The sequence below is a fragment of the Dicentrarchus labrax genome, unplaced genomic scaffold, assembly GCF_905237075.1.
Source record: "Dicentrarchus labrax unplaced genomic scaffold, dlabrax2021, whole genome shotgun sequence".
In the NCBI taxonomy this organism is placed as follows: Eukaryota; Metazoa; Chordata; class Actinopteri; family Moronidae; genus Dicentrarchus; species Dicentrarchus labrax.
Window position 1 is genome coordinate 10,970,413 of NW_026136714.1, and position 20,158 is coordinate 10,990,570.

The 20,158-nt window shown below is 39.6% G+C and overlaps 1 protein-coding gene across 2 annotated transcripts in view; it reads left to right on the forward strand.

The window, feature by feature from the left end:
- ccser1 (coiled-coil serine-rich protein 1) overlaps positions 1-20,158 on the forward strand; it is a 119,884-nt gene that overhangs the window by 50,619 nt on the left and 49,107 nt on the right. For both annotated transcript variants that reach the window (XM_051421454.1, XM_051421453.1), the window contains exons 9-10: positions 8,000-8,077; positions 12,550-12,630. In XM_051421454.1, coding sequence (XP_051277414.1) covers positions 8,000-8,077; positions 12,550-12,630 — 159 coding nt within the window. The remainder of the gene's footprint in view (positions 1-7,999; positions 8,078-12,549; positions 12,631-20,158) is intronic.

Genomic DNA, 20,158 nt, shown 5'->3' on the forward strand with positions numbered 1-20,158 from the left:
GAAAACGAACACAGGAGAGCAAGAGATGGAGGTGAGAGTGGAAAAATGAGGGAAGAGTTTGAGGAGGAGGGTGGTAGAGAAAGAGGGGAGGAGGGGAATAAGAAAAAGAGGATTTGAGGGAGGGGCGAGGAGAAGAGAATTTGTCCTGGCACTCCAGAAAACGACTCTGTGGGTGTAAAAATAATCTACGGTAGCCACCTGAGAGGCTGCAGTGTCACAGTGCGCCCTAGTTTAATTTAGAACCAATGCATATGACATGATTTTTACCAGATTTTGTCCCAGTTAAAGTGTTCTACTGTATTTTAGAAGACTAAAGTAAAAAAATCACAGTAGAGTTCTTGCCAGAGGTATATTCAGAGCACCAGTGTGTTTAAAAAAAAGAGTCTAGGACAGCAACTTTTGTACCTAATTAATTGACATTTGTGTACATTCACCTTTGTTTCAGCACACATGAGGAACTTCTTTTTATAGTGAAACATATATCATTGTGTCAGATGCTTCATAATTAGGAAATTAATAATGTATAATTATAATGACTACGAATTTATAATTATACACCATCCTTCACACCAAGGCCAGAGTATTAGAGGGTTAAAAAGATACATGTGTGCAGGAAAACATGTGAAAAATACAAGTGTCATGGGCACACACACTAAACAAAGTCATGCAAGCAGGCAATCGTAAACACATATGTCCTTACATACACACACACACACACACACACACACACACACACACACACACACACACACACACACACACACACACACACACACACGCGTACAACATGGCATTTTAGAAAAAGCACGAGCACAACACAGATTGCCAGTCTCATCTGTCTATCTCTGTCTCCATCTTTGTCTCCTTCTTTGGCTCTCTCATTCCAGATAACCTTTTCCCCGAACACTGTTTCTAACTAACAGCTAGGATTGGCTAGTTTCACACAGTCGCAAACTGAACTGTGTTAATGTGTGAAACAGAGGGAGAGGCGATCAAAAGAGTTCTCAGGATTTTCTGTGAAGTCTGTGTTCCTCCATTTTGGTGTTTCTGTGATACCTTAATAGTAAAATTTGAATAGGTCTTTTAAATCTCTAATCGTTAATTATTATCAGTCTTGGACTGATTGCACAAAGACATTAGGTCAATCGGTGTTTTTCTCTTAGACTTCTCAAATGCTACTTTGTGATTTGTTATTTAAAAAGGAACATCAAAACGTTTCAAACATCTCTGTTTCTGAAATAACAATCTATGACATCTGGTGATAAAAGGAAAACATGACTCATAAGTTGCAGAGTAAACAGTGACAAATGAAAGCAGTCTCAGCAGCATCTTAGAGAAATAAATATATACTATTTACACTCCTACAACACTCAGCTTTAAATATACGCAGTAAAATATCCTTATAAGTATTAAAATTATTCTAAAGGCATACATTTGCTAATGTGAATGCAGCTGAGCACCTTAAAAGGCTTGGTCAGACGTGCTTTTTATTTTCAAGAGTCTTAATTCACTCTGAACACTTAACAGTTACTCCTACTTAAAGGTCCAGTGTGTAACATTTAGGAGGATCTATTGGCAGAAATTATATATAATATTCATAGGTATGTTTTCATTAGTGTACAATCACCTGAATATAGGAAATGTTATGTTTTTGTTAGAATGAGTTGTTTATATCTACAGGCGCCATGGGTTGCCTTCCATGGAGTCCGGCATGATGAATCAGCATGTCCTCCTTCACTCTCGGAGGGGCAGGGTGAAGTGAGGAAGTTTTGATCTGCAATTACAAAATAGATGCCACTAAATCCCACACACTGGGCCTTTAAAATACTCAAGAGTTATGTCTGAAGTCTGACTATTTGTTAGATCTAAGCTGTAATTAAAGCCTGTCTCAGTGAACTACAGAAGATGTACAGTATTTCACTACATTCACCCTCATTGTTATAACCTCTTATGCTATATTTAATATTGCCTACTGCTACATTTTAGGACATCTGAGCAGGTGACATCTCTCTTCTTTTTGAATATCACATTACACTAAGTGTTTTGACAGGTTACCAAACTGTTTCTGTGCGGGGTGTCACCTTTACTTCCTTTTGAGGTGCTCGGGACAGATAGACCTAAAACATCACATGACTGCTGCTGTTCACCAGGTGCAACATGTCCTTCAGTATATACGGGATGGAAACAGGTCACAGCTCGTCATGTACACTATGTGTCCAGATGCACAGAACTTTTTATTTTCAAAGCTGCTGAATACCACACTTGGGAGATAATGGTGGTCATTAGACTCTACTGACAGTTTAGTTAATTCATAAAGACAGGTGACAAAGGTCACAGTTTTTTATTGTACATTCTTGAAGGCATGATACCGTATCCGTATGTGCAAATGACACATTTTTCATCACCTCCTCTCTTTTTTTTACACTTAAGCTGCTTCTCTCACCCTCTTCTGTCAGTGTGCATAAATAGTATGCTATTAAAGTCATAATTATAGTCAGTCAGGCAGACATACAGTAGATAAACACAGACACCAAGCAGAAAGAAAGACATATATAGACATGGACAAATATTTCATACCGCAGAAAGAAAGACATAGACATGGACAAATATTTCATACCGCAGAAAGAAAGACATATATAGACATGGACAAATATTTCATACCGCAAACAGGTAGGCAAGTTAAGACTCGATCAGTGAGCACAAGTTAGCGCGTTTGTCTTTGAGATCGCCTGTGTTATTTAATCCAGCCATGTTTATGAAGAGTTAAGTACTTCACTTTTTTTAACTCTAGGTTTTCCAAGCAGCCACACGAAACAGCATACAACCACACCAAGGCCTGACGTGTTAGATTTAGACTTGTATTACCTTTATTCAGTCTTCTCTTGACTTGAGCAGCCTACATTGTGGCACTCTCTGTACTCAGTTTTTGTGCTCCAGTTTCATACAAGATATTAAGTACACCGCTTTTTACTTAAATTTAGGGGGCACCAATTTTGCAGTTAGTATACAAAGAAGTAAAGTGCTTTAGCATTTTGTACCAACTGGAAATGTGATAATAGACATAAATCAGACAGTTTGGAAAATGACCCTTTCTTAGGACCTATTTTCAGATTTAAAAAATACAGTATTTAAATCACAAAACACTAGTTAAATGCCACAGATTTTGGCATTTCTTTTGCTTTGTGTTGTAAGTGGCTTCTGCTGCTCAAACCAACATTTTTTCTTTCCCATTTGTCAAGCTGTGAGTTGCTCCTCCATTTTCTTTTCTTCAGTGCGCTTGGGACAATGGGGTCCATTAGCACCACACTGAAAATCAAGCAGTTCTAAAAATTGCTTAATTGACACACTGGCAAACATGGTCAGGACTATATTTAGTCATTTGCAATTTGAATACAAGGAACAATGTGTGGTGTGTATATATGAAGACGTATATGTGTAATATGTATGAAAATGGGCTCAGAAAAGGTTATTCCTCTATATTCATTCTTATACCTATTTCAAGAAGTCTTGTCTGTTAGTTAGGTGATTGAGCATTTGAAACAGCTGCCCACAACACAGAAACTGCTTCCCTTTGGGCTTAGGATACTTCGGAGACCCTTAAATAGCACTTTAAAGCTTATCTTTGTTTCAGATCAGCCTTTTATGTTTTGTTCTTGTTTCTTTCTGTACTTTTTTGGTTAAGTTTAATATAGTTATTGCTAACACCTCCAAACACGGTTGTATGTTGTCATCCTGCTGGAAGTGAAATTGTTGAGGAGGCACTGTCATGGCCATATAGGGTATTCTACTGGTAGCTTAAAATGTACCCACACTCCAGGAATGTATGTTGAAGATGATTATACCGTTTTACATTCCTTCTAGTCCCTTCAAGTCACAAGCACTTGTGGTTTAAGAGGTGCAAAGCTATAGATTGATGTTGGGTAAATTGATATAAACATAAGGAGAATGAATTTAATTATGTGTTTTTCCTCACACCCCTTTCCCAGATTTCAAGAATTGTTAAAACAATTGGAGTAAGTGGGCTGTTGTATTAATATCTAAACAATCCTCACATTTTCTCAAATTTGTGTTTGTCAATAAAAGTTAACAAATTGAATAATTTCCTCTAACAAGGGAAACGTGATCCATCTTCATACCCTCTTCAACTTGCTGCTGATTGCTAGCATAGAGTGGCCTCAACTTCTATACAAAATCACATAAAGTGGATGCACTCCAATGATTTTGATCAGATTTATCCCCTCTGAGGCCATTCCAATCACATTAGAAACAAATTTGCATGGCCTACTTTTCTTCCTCAGCCTTTTCCATTCAATTCAGCCTTGAAAAATTGGTTGGAATGCCACCTGATGGGTGACTTAATGCACACTGTGGTGCTTCTTTCAGCAGTCAAGTATTATTTTAGCTTCAGTTTTGTAAATGTTTTCCTCTTTTCAGATATTTTTTGCAGGGTTGTACATAGTATGGCTGCTTGTGTATTTGAGCCAAGGGACAACAAAGTTAGAATTTTTTAAATTATAGATCATCACATTGAGGTCAGAAGAGCATTTGTCCAGTCCCTTGTCATTGAACTCAGCATGGCCTAGATGAAGCACATTATCTTCTGTATTTCTCTCAAAGCTTATACCCATCTCCTTTGCTTTTTTTGCTGTTTACATTCTTATGGTCTCATCTAACCCGTAAACAAACCACACAAGTCAATAAAGTCTGCATGGATTTAGTCATAAGCCTGCTCAGAACATTTGAAACACAACTACTGACATGCAGTGGCATACACGCACACAGGGCACAGATGCAGGCACACTGTGCGGTTGTAGCCAGACAGCTCATTTAGAACAGCCTTCAGTCCTATTCGGGTGAGATTAATTTTAGAGGCTGACTAATGTAGTAATTGTCACAGCATGTTAGTGGTTTTCAGTCCCATCCAAGTCTTATGTTAGTAATTTATGTGCTGTGTTGTGTGTGTGTGTGTGTGTGTGTGTGTGTGTGTGTGTGTGTGTGTGTGTGTGTGTGTGTGTGTGTGTGTGTGTGTGTGTGTGTGTGTGTGTGTGTGTGTGGAAAAAAAATACTGGTATCTCCCCTGTAAAGCCAGGTTAACAGAGTCCACTCTGATTCAATACCACTGGGTTTTGTTTTTGTTAATTGTTTTTCTATTTTCTAGTGGGGAAAAAAAGAAATCTTGGTTTTATCACTATGGAAGCACTTAGCAAAGCTTTTAGCTTTGTCTTCCTTGACCATTATCTTGTTCTCATGTAAAGCCGCCAGACACCAATTAGACCTGTAAAATGAGGAAGCCAGAAAACAAAACCTATCAAAACTTTTTGAGACACTTGCAGATTCTTAGTATATTGGCCTTTATAATTCCTGTAAATTGTGAAACATGGCCATCACTACCTCTTTAGCTGTCAAGTGAGGGTGGTAAGTGTTTATTGGTATTAGTGTAAGGCACTTTTTCAGAAACTAACTATTTAGGGCAGAACAATGCTCAAACCAATGCTCCAATGGCCGAGCAGTGGTTGAAACCTCCTTCCCCCACACCTTTCCAGTGTCAAATGTCTAGGGTGTGGCCTCAGAAGGTATTAAATTTACTTTACAAAATATATAGCCTGCTATGATATTACTTTGTCTTTCCTGCTGTAAGCTACAGGACCCCTGAGAGCCAAGTGAGAAAAAATTCTGGTGATCCATTTTCTAAATCTAATTGTTTTTTCCCTGTGTTTGTGACCTAAGAATAGGTGAGAAATAAGGCTTTTCCAGGAGATCCTTTTTTCAAATTTTATTTCATCTGTGAAACAGGTGGAACACAGGGTACATATGTAGCGTGTTAGCAAGTTATGTAAAATTACTGTCACGTCTCATGGCTTTCTTTTGGCAAGAAATTCAGAGAAGAGAAATTGAGAATGAGAAACCAAAACTCAACTGTGAAAGAACAAACACAGGACTAAAATAACTTTTAGTCCCATTCAGAACGGGGATAGTGGTCCACTTCAGCCTCTTGTGGAGTGTTACAACAACAAAGCTCAAACCGTGTAGTTACAGCAATGTCATCCGTCAAGTAATGCACACTGGCCCCAAAATACTTTTTTCCCCATAAGCTTACATTGTGAAAGAAGTTGCTGTATAACGGTGGATACATTTTCTTTCAGAATCACAACCTCTGTGAAATGACTTGTTTCAGAATTTGATCCATTTGGTCTGATAACATTTGGAAAGTCTAGAAGAGATGGACGATTAAATCCCCCTTCTAGTTAGTAGTGGGCTAAACTGGAAGGTAGAGGCTTGGACGCTCTCAGCCGGCAGAAGTCTCTTGTGTGTTTGCTCTAAGGATCCTATGCTGTTTAAACTTCTCTGTCAAGCTCCCATTTTTGTATTCACTTTTTGATTGTGAGAAACCAAGAAAACACAATGTGCGATCTCATTCTTGCTGAGCAAAGACCATAACCAAGTATTTCTTTATGAAGATACATCTGGATTATAAGATGTTAGACTCAGAAAACATGCCATGCTTGAGTACACTTAACTCTGAACTGAATCAGCCTCCCACTACACTCAACAAGTGTCTTTATCATGCAGCCAATATAACATTTGTTCTGCTTCTTCTAGTGATTTAAAAACAAAACAATTTTAAGACATTGTAACAATAATCATATAACACACTCATGTACAAGTTACGTTTTTGTATTTCTGAATCATGATATGAGGCTAGCTGTCTGTGCTTGCATCGGAGAGGTCATTTTAAGGACGGTGTTGTAGCTATATGGTTCCCTGTGGTCTCCCTCTGACTCTCTGTCTGTCCTTTAGCTAGATGGCTCCCCATGGTCTCCGACCATCATGCTCAGCCCCAGGCCCTCTCTGTCCTCTCCATCTCTCTATCACTGTCCCCCTTTCCTCATGCTTCCCCCCTCATTTTCCTCCTGTTATCTTGCCCCTCTTTTTCTCTCCTGCTTTTATGTCCTTGAAGAGGTAATGACCGTCCGTCCGTCTGTCTGTCTGTCTGTCTGTCTGTCTGTCTGTCTGTCTATCTGGCTGTCATGATGTTCTCTCCATCGTATCGCTCCTTCTCTCTCACTCTTTCCTCCTTTTCTCTCTTTTTTGTGGACAGAGAGCAACACAGAAGGATCTCTCCTTTTCTCTGTGTTGCTCTCTGCCCACATTTTATCTACCTAACTCTTTTAGAATTAAGTTAAATATTTTAATGAAAACTGCTATGTCTGGAGCTCAGCTAGATTTCTGAGTTTCAACCTCCCTGTGAGCTGGTGTGTAGCCTGAGATGCTTTGGCAGCTGCCCTTTTTGCTGTCAGTTCAGCCAAGGTCTAAAGATGGCTGGGCCTGACAGTGAAAATTATGTTGGCAGACTTAAATATTTGCTGTTTTCACTTCAGTATTTTTTTAAACACAAGTCACGTCAAATAGTTTTACTTGAGGAACTTAATTTGTGCCGCGAATAGATGAGACAAACAACATAAACATCAAACACATTTTAATTTAAAACTATGAAGAACTCCGGAACTGTTTTGTTGAAAGGTGCCCTAAGAAAGTTATTTTTGTTAGTATTATTATTCTCCTCCCTCTTCTGTCTTCTGTCTCCGTTGGTCCTCTCCATCTTCCCCTACAGTAATGTCCCCTGACAACACAAGGTCATGTTAAAGTGCCGTGTGCTCCAGGGCTTCGCCATAGGACACGGCAAGTTTATCACAGAGACGTAGAGAGAAGAGGAGATCACAGTCCTGCAGCATGCATCACATGACAACTTTATTACACGCACCCTCACACTAGCAAGACCAGCAACAAACGCTCATAAATGCACATAAAACACTTGCAAACACACATAAACATTTATGGGAACAGCCAGAGAATCTCACACACACACACCTTTTGTATGTTGTCATCCTCTTAGGCTCTATGTATTGCTTTTGCGGGAATATGGTCCCTCGGATAAATCACTGCTGTCTGCTTTGTCCTGAGTAATGTGTAACATGGTGTCTTGTTACTTGTTGTTTAGGATCTTGGCAGAGAAGAGGCCTTGCTGCAACAACTGAGGGAGAAAGACGAACTGATTCTCAAACTCCAGAGTGAACTGGTAAGATCCACCAACCACCAGTTCTACGTAATAATAGGCAGGTCTGCGTTCAAATGTGAATGCAATACAAAAACATTTTTAGCTTTTTTTAAAATGATTTCTGACTTCCCTTGTGCCCCTTGTGTACCATTACTGTAGAATCATTTTGATTCTTTTTAAACCACTAAATAGTCTTCTGTCCAGGGATACTTTAAAAATGACTTTTAGTCATTAGATGGTAATCTCTGGATAGTTAAAATATGGTCCTCCTGATGAAGTGCTGAGATCAAGTTGACCAGACAAAATAAAAGGATTAAGGGTTTATTTTGGAGCACAAGTTAGGATTATTGAAAGGTTTAATTTATCATCAGTAGTTATATAGTTCTTAGTTCTATAAAAAAAAAAGAAACATTATTTTATAAAATGCTGTAAAGTCTTCGTAACTAATAAGAGAAGCAGCTCATAGCATCAGACATTGAGAAATGGGAGGTTTGCTCATCTAATTTTATCTCTGTGACACTTCCTTTCTCTTGGTTCCTGTTTTTCTAAACTTTGGAATTAATAATTAAAATAGCTTGAATGTTTTTAAATTATTTGTTTTACGATATGAATTAAAGACTAATTGCCTTTGAAGCACAATGTTTTTCATTCCTTTTTAAGCATTATAGAGTCCTTCTTTTATAGAAAGGTTAAAAAAAAAACCATTTCAAAAGAAGGAAAGTTTTACTTTTGTTCATGAATTAGCAAAACGTCTTTCCTCTTGTGATGTTCTGTCGTGTGAGACGACATACAGCAGAGGGCGGAGTGACAGGAAAGACTGACCACAGAAGGAGAGAGGAAATGAATGTGAGAATGGCTTTATAGTTGGCTCCAATTCACACCATCAATATCATATGGCGTGGCACCAGAAAGCCCATCTTTTCTATCTTTGTTAATGTAAACTGCTTGTTCCAGCCAGCTTAATGTAATAGCAGAATTATTGGGACTCCAGTGCCGCCAAGAGAGAAGTATAATGTTTTCATAGATCTGTCCCTGTAGACAAGGATGTTTGAATATTTGGAATAACCAAATTATACCGTGAAATATATAGAGATTTATATGCAAAATATATTGTGCTGTCTGTGTTTTTCTCCACACTTTTGGAAGCCTGATTGTTGGATCATCTGCAGAAATGCTCCATACGGCAGTATTTTTCATCGTTTGTCATCTACAAGTCTGTAATTTGTCACCTGTTCTATCAAAGCAATGTAATACAGACATTATGCCTGGGCTTAGCGGGATAATGTGCCAGTGCTATGGCACCGTTGTGAGAGATGCCAGTCCAACCCACTGACTTGTGTCTCATTTGGCATCTGCTTGTTTGATCACTTTCTGGCACACGCATCTAATTTCTCTCACTCCTCGTCTTTCGTCTCCTGTCCTCTTTTGACTGTGATAGCACTCTCTCTCCCTTCCTGTCAATAGCACCTACCTTCTCTCCCCTTGCTATGTGAGTAATACTCAGCAATCTGGAGTTGATACCAAAATTGAGCACATTTTTATTGGGGCCTCAGACTTACCTGAGGACTTAAATTGGCCACTCAGACATGCACAGGTACAGCTTTTCTCTTGTACGGTACCCACCCCAGAGAGGAGCTGTATTAAGTCTATTGACACTGTTCAACAGTTCATCTACCAGTAAGTTCTCTCTCTAAAATTTCATGTCCGCAGGCAATGTAACATAGTGTACACTTGCACACTAAAACACCTTTTTAATTCCAGTAAATGATTTCTTGTAGTTCGTTCTATTTTTGATAAATACATGCAGCACCCTGTAATAATCTATAATGAGTTTTACATTTAATTATCATTTTCTTTCACAAGGAAATGGAATTCATTAAATAAAACAGTTTAGAAATGGACTACTCTAAATTAGCCAATTAGAAGAAATGTGATCTTTTATGTTTTTTTTAAGATGATAGTATTTCACTGAGGCAGTCTTCAGTGGCTCAGGTTTATTGATTTGTCCGGAGGCGACTAGATCTTATATTTTTAGCTGTGATAAAGATTTAAAATTATCAAAAGATTATAGAAGCGTGATCAAGAAGGTTATTAACAAGAATACATTTCACCTCAATGTATGAGGGACTTCTTTGGCTGGTGCACAAAATCACTGATTAATAAACACATAGTGGCTCTATGGCAGTGTTATTTTAATATTTCCTTATCGTTCTGATCCAAGGACCGACAAAATACCCCCAGGTCGGCACAAACATTCACTCGCTGTCTCTTTCAAGTACTAGGTCTCTCTGAATCTCTCTCTGTCTCAGAGATAAGAAACAGGAGACCAAGGCAGAGCAATGCACTGTATTTTTAAGCAAATGTTGGAAATGAAAATAGTGCACTTGTTAGGGACTATTTCCAGTTGCAGATTCGGTGCAAAAGTGAGTTTTTACAGCAGCAGGACAGTGTATGTGGGATTTAATCAAAAATAAACTGCAGTTTTCATGTTCATGGTAATGGAGGAACATGTCAGCCAGTGCAACAGTGGCTCACTGATGTGTTTTCAATGTTTTTTCTATGGTCTATGACAAAGAGGAATCTACACTGCATCAGGCTACACAAGCAATACTTGTTAGTAGAGTCAAATCATTGCTGCTTTTGGTCTTTTCATAGGATTTGTTGATAATAACAAAATATAAATATAAAATATAGAATATCACCTGGCTTATCCCTTAAGTCTCCGAGTCTGTAAACAATTTGATCATCTTCTTCTCTTTACTTTGTCTTTGTCTCTCTTTGATTCCTTTCTTCTTCTGATCTTTTTTTTTTTTGCTTTTTCCTCTCTCTCTTTCTCCCATATTGTGACATGTTGAAGCCACCAAATGTTTTTCTCCACATCACACATGGATTCATCAATCAGTCTTTAGGACATGGATTTGCTTGTGCATGCACAAACACACACACAGATGCTGATCAGCCTTGAACGTGTGTGTTTGCGTGTGTGCATGTGTATTCATCTGTTTGGCAGTTCTCTCTGACAAGGATGTTCTGGCTCCTGCCGGATTTGATTTCCAGACATATAGTCCTTGTGTGTTTTTACGAGCAGAAGCCTGCATATATCGGTTGGTGTGTGTATTGATGAATTGTCTAATACTATCCTGTATCCTTGCTGCGACCACAGCCTAACCTTATTTTTATCTGCGCCATATGCCCTTGGAACAAAGGTCCTTCTGTCACTGCTTCAAATGCATAAAGTTGCGCCTTTGTGGGGCCATGCTGTGCTTGAGAACATTTGTGGGGGTGTGTATGTGTCCATGTGTGAGAGTCTAAAAGGGATACAGTGCCTGCCGCAGCTAAGTTAAAGTGCAGGAAAGGGCAGCTCATAGCCAACGCTCTCCTCGCTCTGCCTCCGTCTGTAAATCTGCCAGTGAAAACCTATTAATTATCTCCTAGAAGGACCTGCTAGCTGGCTGGCCATCACTAGCTGTCACTTTTTATGAGTTTTCTCTTCTCTCTGCTGGTGCATTTTGTTGAAGGACCGTGCTCCAACTGCAACATTTAGCTGCGGAAAGCCTCCCTTGCTTTTCATGTAGGCATGGGCATGACTAATGAAAACAGATTTTTAACTCGATCTGTCACCTCGCTTCTGCTGGATTTCAACAAGACAGTATATATTACAGTATATATTTGGGTTTTAGAGCTATGTCATTTATTAACTTTCTTTCATTCTCCTTACCATTAACCCATCCTTTACACCTTGTCTTGGTTTGGTTGATTAATTTTAAATCAAGGTTAATGAATTTCTCAATATTTCATAGCCACCGCAACTCTCAACCCATTCTGTTCCCCTACCCATGAGCAGTGTAGTGCGAGCATGTCAGAATGATTAGTGACATCGTCATAAAATGCTCCCGGTGGAAATGGTGCCGGGTTCTTCGCATGCAGAGGACTTGCGACCTGCCTTTTCAAAATAATCACATAGAGGTAACACGGGAGACGGCAGGTTCCTGGTCAAGGTAAAAGGGCTGTATTTTGAAGGACTGGGCCAACACTTTTCTCTCTACACCTCCGTCTGTAAATCTGCCAGAGGAAACCTATTAATTATCTCCTAGAAGGACCTTTCTTAGCAGGCTGGCCAGCACTAGCTGTCACTTTTTATGAATTCTTCTCTGCTGGTGCACTTTGAGGAGGGCCCCTGCTCCAACATTTGGCTGTAGAAAAAGTTCTTCCGCAATTCAGCACAGTTTTATGACCTCTTGGATTTCCTGGAGAAGCAGCCGAAAGGGAGGAAGGGATTCAGGTGGTGAAGTTGTTTAGAGTTGCATTTTTTTCTTTCTTTTCTTTTGATAGCTAGCTAAGCATGGACGCCAACTGTACTAAGTGTTGGGAGTGGCGGCAAGGCATACGTCTGCTGGGAGAGCATTTAGTTGTTCTGATTTATTCGAATTTGATGTTCTTTCTTTATGAGATTTTGGACACGGCTGATGGGTGTGTGTTTGTTTTGTATGCAGGAGAGTGCCAAAGCTGCCCTGAAGATGAAAGACTGCCAAATGACTGACCGCACAACACAGACAGAACACATGGGGCCAGAGGTGAGATACACACAGACCACACACACCCGCTCCCGCTCGCTTTGTCAGACACAAACAATGCATTGTGCACTTCTAGCCCTGAAAATGTGCTTTATGTAAGAAGGCCTGAGTCTGTAAGATTACATATCACTAAATGAAGCTAATTTCTAACAAAAATCTTGATCGCAAGCCCCTTTTCTCTCTATACGCTCTTGTCTTGTCTGTCTGTGGCAATGTATTTTATGCTGAGCCACAGCTACCAGCCCTTCTTTCTTTTCTTTCCCACCTCTTTAAGCACATCTTTTCACATTGAGCTAGAGCTCTAATCCATCTTACTCTTTCTGAAGATGCTGTACTGCAGTGACATTCATATTATAGTCCACTACCTGCTCCCCCTCCCGTCCTTCCTCCAATTCCCACGGTGCAGAGAGAGGGTTCTGTGCTGCTTCCTTCTTGCCTGCCTGCCTAACGCCCTCAGTTGACATGGCCTCTTTGGCTTCACTAGGGGCTGACAGTATGGGAACGCAGCAGACTTAATGGATGACTGTCTAAAAATGGCTGCTCGTAGCGGAAACAGGAGCAGGGTTTGGGGTCTGTTTCTTTGTTTCTTGTTTCTTTCTTTTAAAAACCCTTTTTCATATCCTCTCCTCAGAAAGTTATTTTATACCTTTAATCCTGCTGTGTATAAAGTTGGCAAGAAACGGGGGAAAGCAGTGTCATTGTGTGAGCGAGGCACACAATGCACACAGCACACTCACCCACCAGATAATGTTTGACGTTACTTATACAATGTCAAGTGCAAAATGAATGCATTATTTGTACACAAGAGAAATAAAACTTCCCCTATGTGGATGATCATGTATGTGTTGCAGAACACCAAATTACTTTTCCATTTTCCATTACTGTTAACTTCAGTTATTGGCTACACAGAACTGTGAGTGCCTGCATGAGCAGCAGTGTAATTCTACCTGCGCTGGTTCTATAAAATGTATAGTACAAAGTTACGGTTTTGCAATGGAGTAAAGAATCCTGAGGAGGGTCAGTAACTTTAAAATAAACTAGCACAGGTAAATTAATAGATATGATTCTGCTTTACCACATTATGTTGTTCATTCAGCCACAGGTCTTTTGCCACTGAAAGTGCAAAGCTTCAGGTGCTACATTTGGAAACGAGGAAGTGAACAATGGTCTGAAGTGTTTTCTCTGACTTGGAGAGAAATTAGGGTTTTATTGCCTTCCAATTTTCCATGGAGCTAAGTAAACTTTGCTTGTTCGGTTCATCTTGACAGTGTCATTGCCTCCAAAACCTGTCATGAGTTTTTAAGTTTATAATCTTGCAGCCTGTATAAAATAATGAACCATCACAGACAAGTTTGATGTGTGGACCTGTGTCAGAACAAGATCAGGTTAAGGTGTTCACATTGGATCTGGTTTATATATGCTTTAACAATGTGCACCAATCAAATTAGAGACTACAAATAGAACACATTCTGTACCTACTGTCCTCAGATGGTAATAAACAGAGTCAATCAGCTAAATGGATAGGCCTGTACAGTATATATGCAAGCTGTTGTGGATAAAAGTTGCTGGTAAGAACCAGACATTAATCTTTACTCTACCTTGCTAGATTTATTATAGAACAGAAATATAACGTGTGGGTCGTGTTCCCACCAACTAAAATTCAAATAACACAGATTTACTGTAGGTGCACTTTGAGCAGTGCACTCTTGACCAAGTCCACAAAGGTGGACTGAAGCAGCAATAAAACAAGGAAACTTGACACCAAAATTGCGGTGAAATGCTGGATTGCTAGTGACACCTCCATACTTTGACTGTGCAGCGCACGACAAGTCATCAAAACAGGTTCAGGCAAAGAACACACCTCACTATACCGCAGAAAAATGCCACTTTGCTGACTGCGTCTGCTTCAAGTTACTGCCCTGAATCCTATAATTTTACCATAACTGTCATCATTTTTTGTTATCTTTTCTTTCCCTATGCCTAAAGTTTCTTTCTCTCTACAACTTTCTCACACATGCACACACATTAACACACACACACGCAACCTTAGTTATGTCTGTGCTGTATTCCATTTGCCATCACTGACTAATGCATTTCTCATAATGAAGCCTGAAATGGCCTAACATAATTGTATGTTGGTACTGGAGGCTAAAGCAAGCAAAGATGTGGGCTTGTGTGTGCAGTATGTGTTAGTGTGCAAAATTTGTATGCGTGCCAATGTTTTTGTCATTGCCTAGTGTGTCTGCCTATGGAAGTGTATGAGCGAGTGTTTGTTTTGTGAAGCAGCCATTAGTCGTGGCCTTGGACAGCAAAGTCAATAAAAATGCTGCTGAAAGTGTCAAAGTAACTTCAGTCAAATAGGTCGCGTTTATGCCTCAGACATTATAATTCACACAATATTGTGGTTGTTAGTGTGTTTTTATATGGTCATGCCTCACATGACATTATTTGTACATTAGTATGGCGATGCCACTAACAGAGCATGCATTTAGTTAAACTACTACGTTTGCTTAAAGGGACATTGTGTAGGAATTTCTCCCATCTAGCGGTGAAATTCTATTTTGCATTCAAACAAATAGTGCTCTCTAGTGCCTCGCATTTTCAAATGCGTATTGCAACTGCGGTAGCCGTTATATACCAAGAAGCCTACCTGTCGAGGAGAAAGCAGGCAACTTCAGCGTCCCTTTGAAAGTCTTTCTCCTTCATTAGCTCTTTCCACCTGAAAAAGCTACCCCGATGTTTACCCTCGTTTTTTTTAATTCGCCGGTCACGTTGCCCTTTTAATTCCCTTTTTCATTTTTTTTTGGCGACGAGGATTCCTTCTCCTGTGGCTCGGCATAAGTATGATTCAACATGGAAGCCACCATGGACTTGCCCATCCAATGTATATACAGATAAGAAATGCTTCGCTTTCGAGGTCAGATCATTGGCAGAGGTAATTTTACACCAATGAAGACACATTTATGAATGAAGACATTGATTTTAGCTAATGAAATACTTAAAACACTACACAATGTCCCTTTAATTACTAAAAGTCCAGTTTACGGTATAGTCCAGTTTCTGGACCAAAAGCCCAGAGAAAAACTGGACTGTGTATTGAGAAGTTACAGATTTTTAAGTTGTTTGATACCCTCAATTATGGTAATTTTTTTCTGACATTCTGATTCATTTCAATTAATTTAATTAAAACAAATTTCACCTTGATTTGCCTCACCAGGAGGGTAGTGAGTGAGATGCTCTGCCTTCACTCCTACAGTACCGTATATATGAGGAGAGATTTCATCTTTGATGATTCACTCAATTATATCACCTCTCTGAGGTGAAGTGGTTTGATTAATTGGCTGGTAATCATTTGAATTCAAGAAGTGCCACTAAGTGTCTCATCTACTCAGCAGGTGGAAAACAGCATGATATCAGCATATCAGACGTACAGTCCATTAAAAAACGAAAGTGGCAATACTCAAATATACTGTCTTATCACTGTTTCAAAGTCTTGGAAGTATATTGGTGGTATTGTAGTGTTCCCAATCTCCTTTAATGCGTCGTATCTGCTCAGGACCGCAATAACCTTATCCTCCCAATACGTCCAGCTTTAGAAGTCTGGCCAGTACTCCACTGTATGGCTTTGCTATCCATTATAAAACCAGTACCTAGCTATAGAGTCCTCCATATGCTCAGGCCTCTTGAGTAGATGGGCTCTTAATTAGAGGACCAGCTGGTTGCCCGCTAGCAAGCTAGGCTAGCAACACAGGTGACTTAACTCAGCAGTAGCTACAGCATGTGCGGCCTGATTTTAGCCTCCCCCTCCTGTGTGTGTGTGTGTGTGTGTGTGTGTGTGTGTGTGTGTGTGTGTGTGTGTGTGTGTGTGTGTGTGTGTGTGTGTGTGTGTGTGTGTGTGTGTGTGTGTGTGTGTGTGTGTGTGTGTGTGTGTGTGTGTGTGTGTGTGTGTGTGAGAGAAAGACTGTGTGTGTGTGTGTGTTAGTGTGTGGGAGATGCTGCGACGTGGAGCAGGCCTATATAGGTTAGCTACCCCAGTGCATCCAGGACAGGCAGCTAGCAACAGAAAGTGTGTCTACAAGTGGGGCAGCTATTTCTACTGCTTCCGCCACTTCGCGAGGTCGACCATCTCACTCATCCTCTCTCCCTATACCTCACTCTCCTCCTTTTCTGGAACGTCCTCCTACTTTTCCCTCACTCCGTTGTCCTCCTCCTCGTGTTCCACCTGTTTTTTATACGCTGATCCCTGAAAGTGCAGAAGTTAGCTTTCAGAAGTTCCTCTCCTCTCCTCTCTTCCTCACCCAGGTTTCCAGGGATCCTGGAGTCCATTAGGGATTCTCCTGCCCTGGTTTCCCCCACCATCGGACACTCTGTCCTGGCACCCACACTCTGTCCCACAGAAATACAACTTTAGGCCAACTTGCCTCAAAGTTCCTCTTTTATTCTACTTTAACCGAGCTATGTTGTGACTTCCTGAGCTCTAAGAAGGTCCAGGGAAGGAAAAGTTATTTGGACTGCTGGAGTGCATGCCTAACCCCTTATTGACAAGTCACACTGTGTTCTCAAATGATTGTTTGTATTCATTTTGAGCTCAGAGGAAAAGACAGATTGGATGCTGTTGTTAGTTTTCCCAGCTGTAAATTGACTGGGTTCTCAATAATCGACCATTTTGCAGACATACATGCACCTATATTCTCTATTCCTCCTACAGTCATTTTTAACTTGATTTCTTCATAGTTAAATGTAGTATATATGTAGTATATTAACAACACATTAGGGCTTTTCAATCTACCAGATGTCTGTCCAGTCTTTTTTGACCTTCTTCAGCTGTAAATGATTTTTATCCTTATTTTATGAAGGCAGATTGCAGCAGTAAACGAGTGAGAGCGTGAGGTGAGAAAGTGGGACCTCTGCAATGACTTGCTGCACGACGAAGCTTTGTGAATTTGATTTACAACCTTACTTAAAGGTCCAATCCTCCAAACGTAAATAAACCATCTGTCTGCAGATACAATATCTTCCCATCACTGGTTTCTGTATGCACACAGTACACATTGGAAGATATTTTTGTAGTGTTTTTCATTCTGGGACCTTGTAAATAGTGCTGCTTAGTCAGACCCAGATATCCACCTGAAGCTGACAAGTGGCAGTTTAGTGAGAGCCAAACACAAATTGAAAAGTGTGGACCGACCCCGATTTTTCAATTCTGCACATAAAGATTTCTCCACTTTCTGTCAGTGGGCCAATGTAGAGATGGCAGGTAGGGTGAAAGGGAAAACTGAGAAAGAGTAAGGCAGAGAGGAAAAAAAACTGTGTGGGTGGGGGGGGGGGTTAGAGAGAAAAGACGAGAAGCTATTTTATGTCCCGCAGAGACTCTTAAGAGCTGGAGGTATGGTGGCTGTTTGAAAGTTTTTTAGAGGGGATTGAATCGATTGAGATTGCTTTCTTTCAGCAAGCTAATTTCATGGGCATTCTTAAAAGGAACATTTTATGGTGGGAATCAAAAGCTCTTGATGGTTAGCTCACTCTTGTTCCCTTTCTCTCTCTGTCTTTCTCACTCTCTTCTCTGTCATTTTCTATTCTCCATAGATTTATGCAACTTTACTTTTTTTTTTCCTAACTCTTTTCTCTCTTTTTCTCATGGCTTCACACCCACCCCTCTCCTTATGCCCTCCCTCCTTAGTAGCTTCTGAAAAGAATGAGAGGAGCGGAGGGATAGTTGAGGATCGTTTATCGTCTGTTTGTGGGCTGTTACATTTGAATGGAGAAACATTTAGGCAGATGATGCAGATTCTTGCCTCTTTGTCTCTCATTCCGTTTTTCTCTGCTCTCCATATCTTAAGAAGTGAGGTGTGGAGTGACTTATTTTAAGTGCAGAGGCTTCATATGTTTGAGCTCGATAGGTCATTTAATATGAAGAAGGACACAATGAAAAAAAAGTAAGGTTAGAGTCCAGGTGTATGTGCACGAGTTGCTTATTTGTGTGTGAATGTGGAAATGTATGCCTCATCATTCTTATAGTTCATCCTTATAACTCAAGCTATCAAAATAAAACAAAATAACACGAAACAAACCTGTATACATTTTAAGATTAGTAAGTGATTTTATATATATATATATATCAGTGTGTTGAGAGATGGAGGATAAGAAAATAACTATATGTCAAACATTTGACATATTTCATTGATGCTACTATTTATAAGAAACATAATTCATAATTTACTGTATTTAAAAAAATAAATTATATATATATATATATATAACAACCAGTACTTGTTCTAAATAGCTTTTAGATATAGATTTTTCAGTTTTTGTGATTTCATAGACTGCTCACAGCTGTGGCAAATAAATTATTAGATACAGCTAGATATGTTAGAAAGCTAAAACAACAACTGACAGCTTAATGTCAAGACAGGGCAGCAAAAATAGGAACTGGATAATCAGATATGTCCCTGTGTGACCCTACAAAAAGCATGAGGTTGAGATGGAAATCTCTGAGCAAAGGACATGTTTACTCTGCTGACACTGCATCCCTGTAGGGAAAATCCTTTAAAGTTGTCTAGAAAAAGCAACCTTATCATAAAAACAAGCACATTGAGGCTTCCTCACATCTTAACATGGAGTATGTGCTTAAAATCCCCCTCCACTGAAAAATATGTTTTTCTTCTTGTTCCTAGTTTGATGTGTGAGCTTCACTGTACAGAATGATGTATGTGCAGAGTTTGACACTAGAAGGATGTTTTCACATTTATCTGCTGAAAGTTTCTCTGTGCTCATTGAAAATCAGATTTTTAAGGGGCAGGGTATATGGGCATGATTTGCAACATCAAAATAGTTATACTATACTATTTGTATGTAGGTCTTAATACACGTCTGGAGGGGATGTTTAACATCCTTTTTAAAAATAATTGTTCATACAGTAGAACTGGCTTTGTACTTTGGGTGTTTGTACTTTGGTTCTTCCACTTTGATCTTTCCAGTCTGTCTTTCTGCTTTTTGATTTGATATGCTCTCACCTGGCCAGTAGACTTCTTCATCTGTTCTTCTTCATTGTAGTCTTTTGTCTTGAACTTAAAGTGCAACATTAAGGGATATAGCAAGTGCATCACAGTACTTATTTGCAAAGTCTTTATTTGCTAATCATCATAAGTAATGCATCGTCTGTTGTAAACATTAGTAAATATCACTTTAATAGTAATGTGATAAAAGAACCAAGGTCAGTGAGAGTTCTTTCTGGATTTAAAGCTGGATAAAGTCTATAATGCAAACGAAAGAATGGATAATCTGAGTTTAGCCCTGCTGCATCTCCACAAATACTCTTTAACAGTTAACCTAAAGCTTTCATAAGCTTTCCCATTCAGTAGCAGTAATATCACTCGCTAACACCTTTCAGCTGTGTGAAAATGATTGTCCCAACACTTGTACAAACTAGAGCGGAACAACCATCGATTCTTTTTCTTTACCTTTGTTCTGGTGATGCTTCTGTCCGGGGTTATTGATCCAGAGTGTCGAAAGAGAAGGCTTTTGGTCC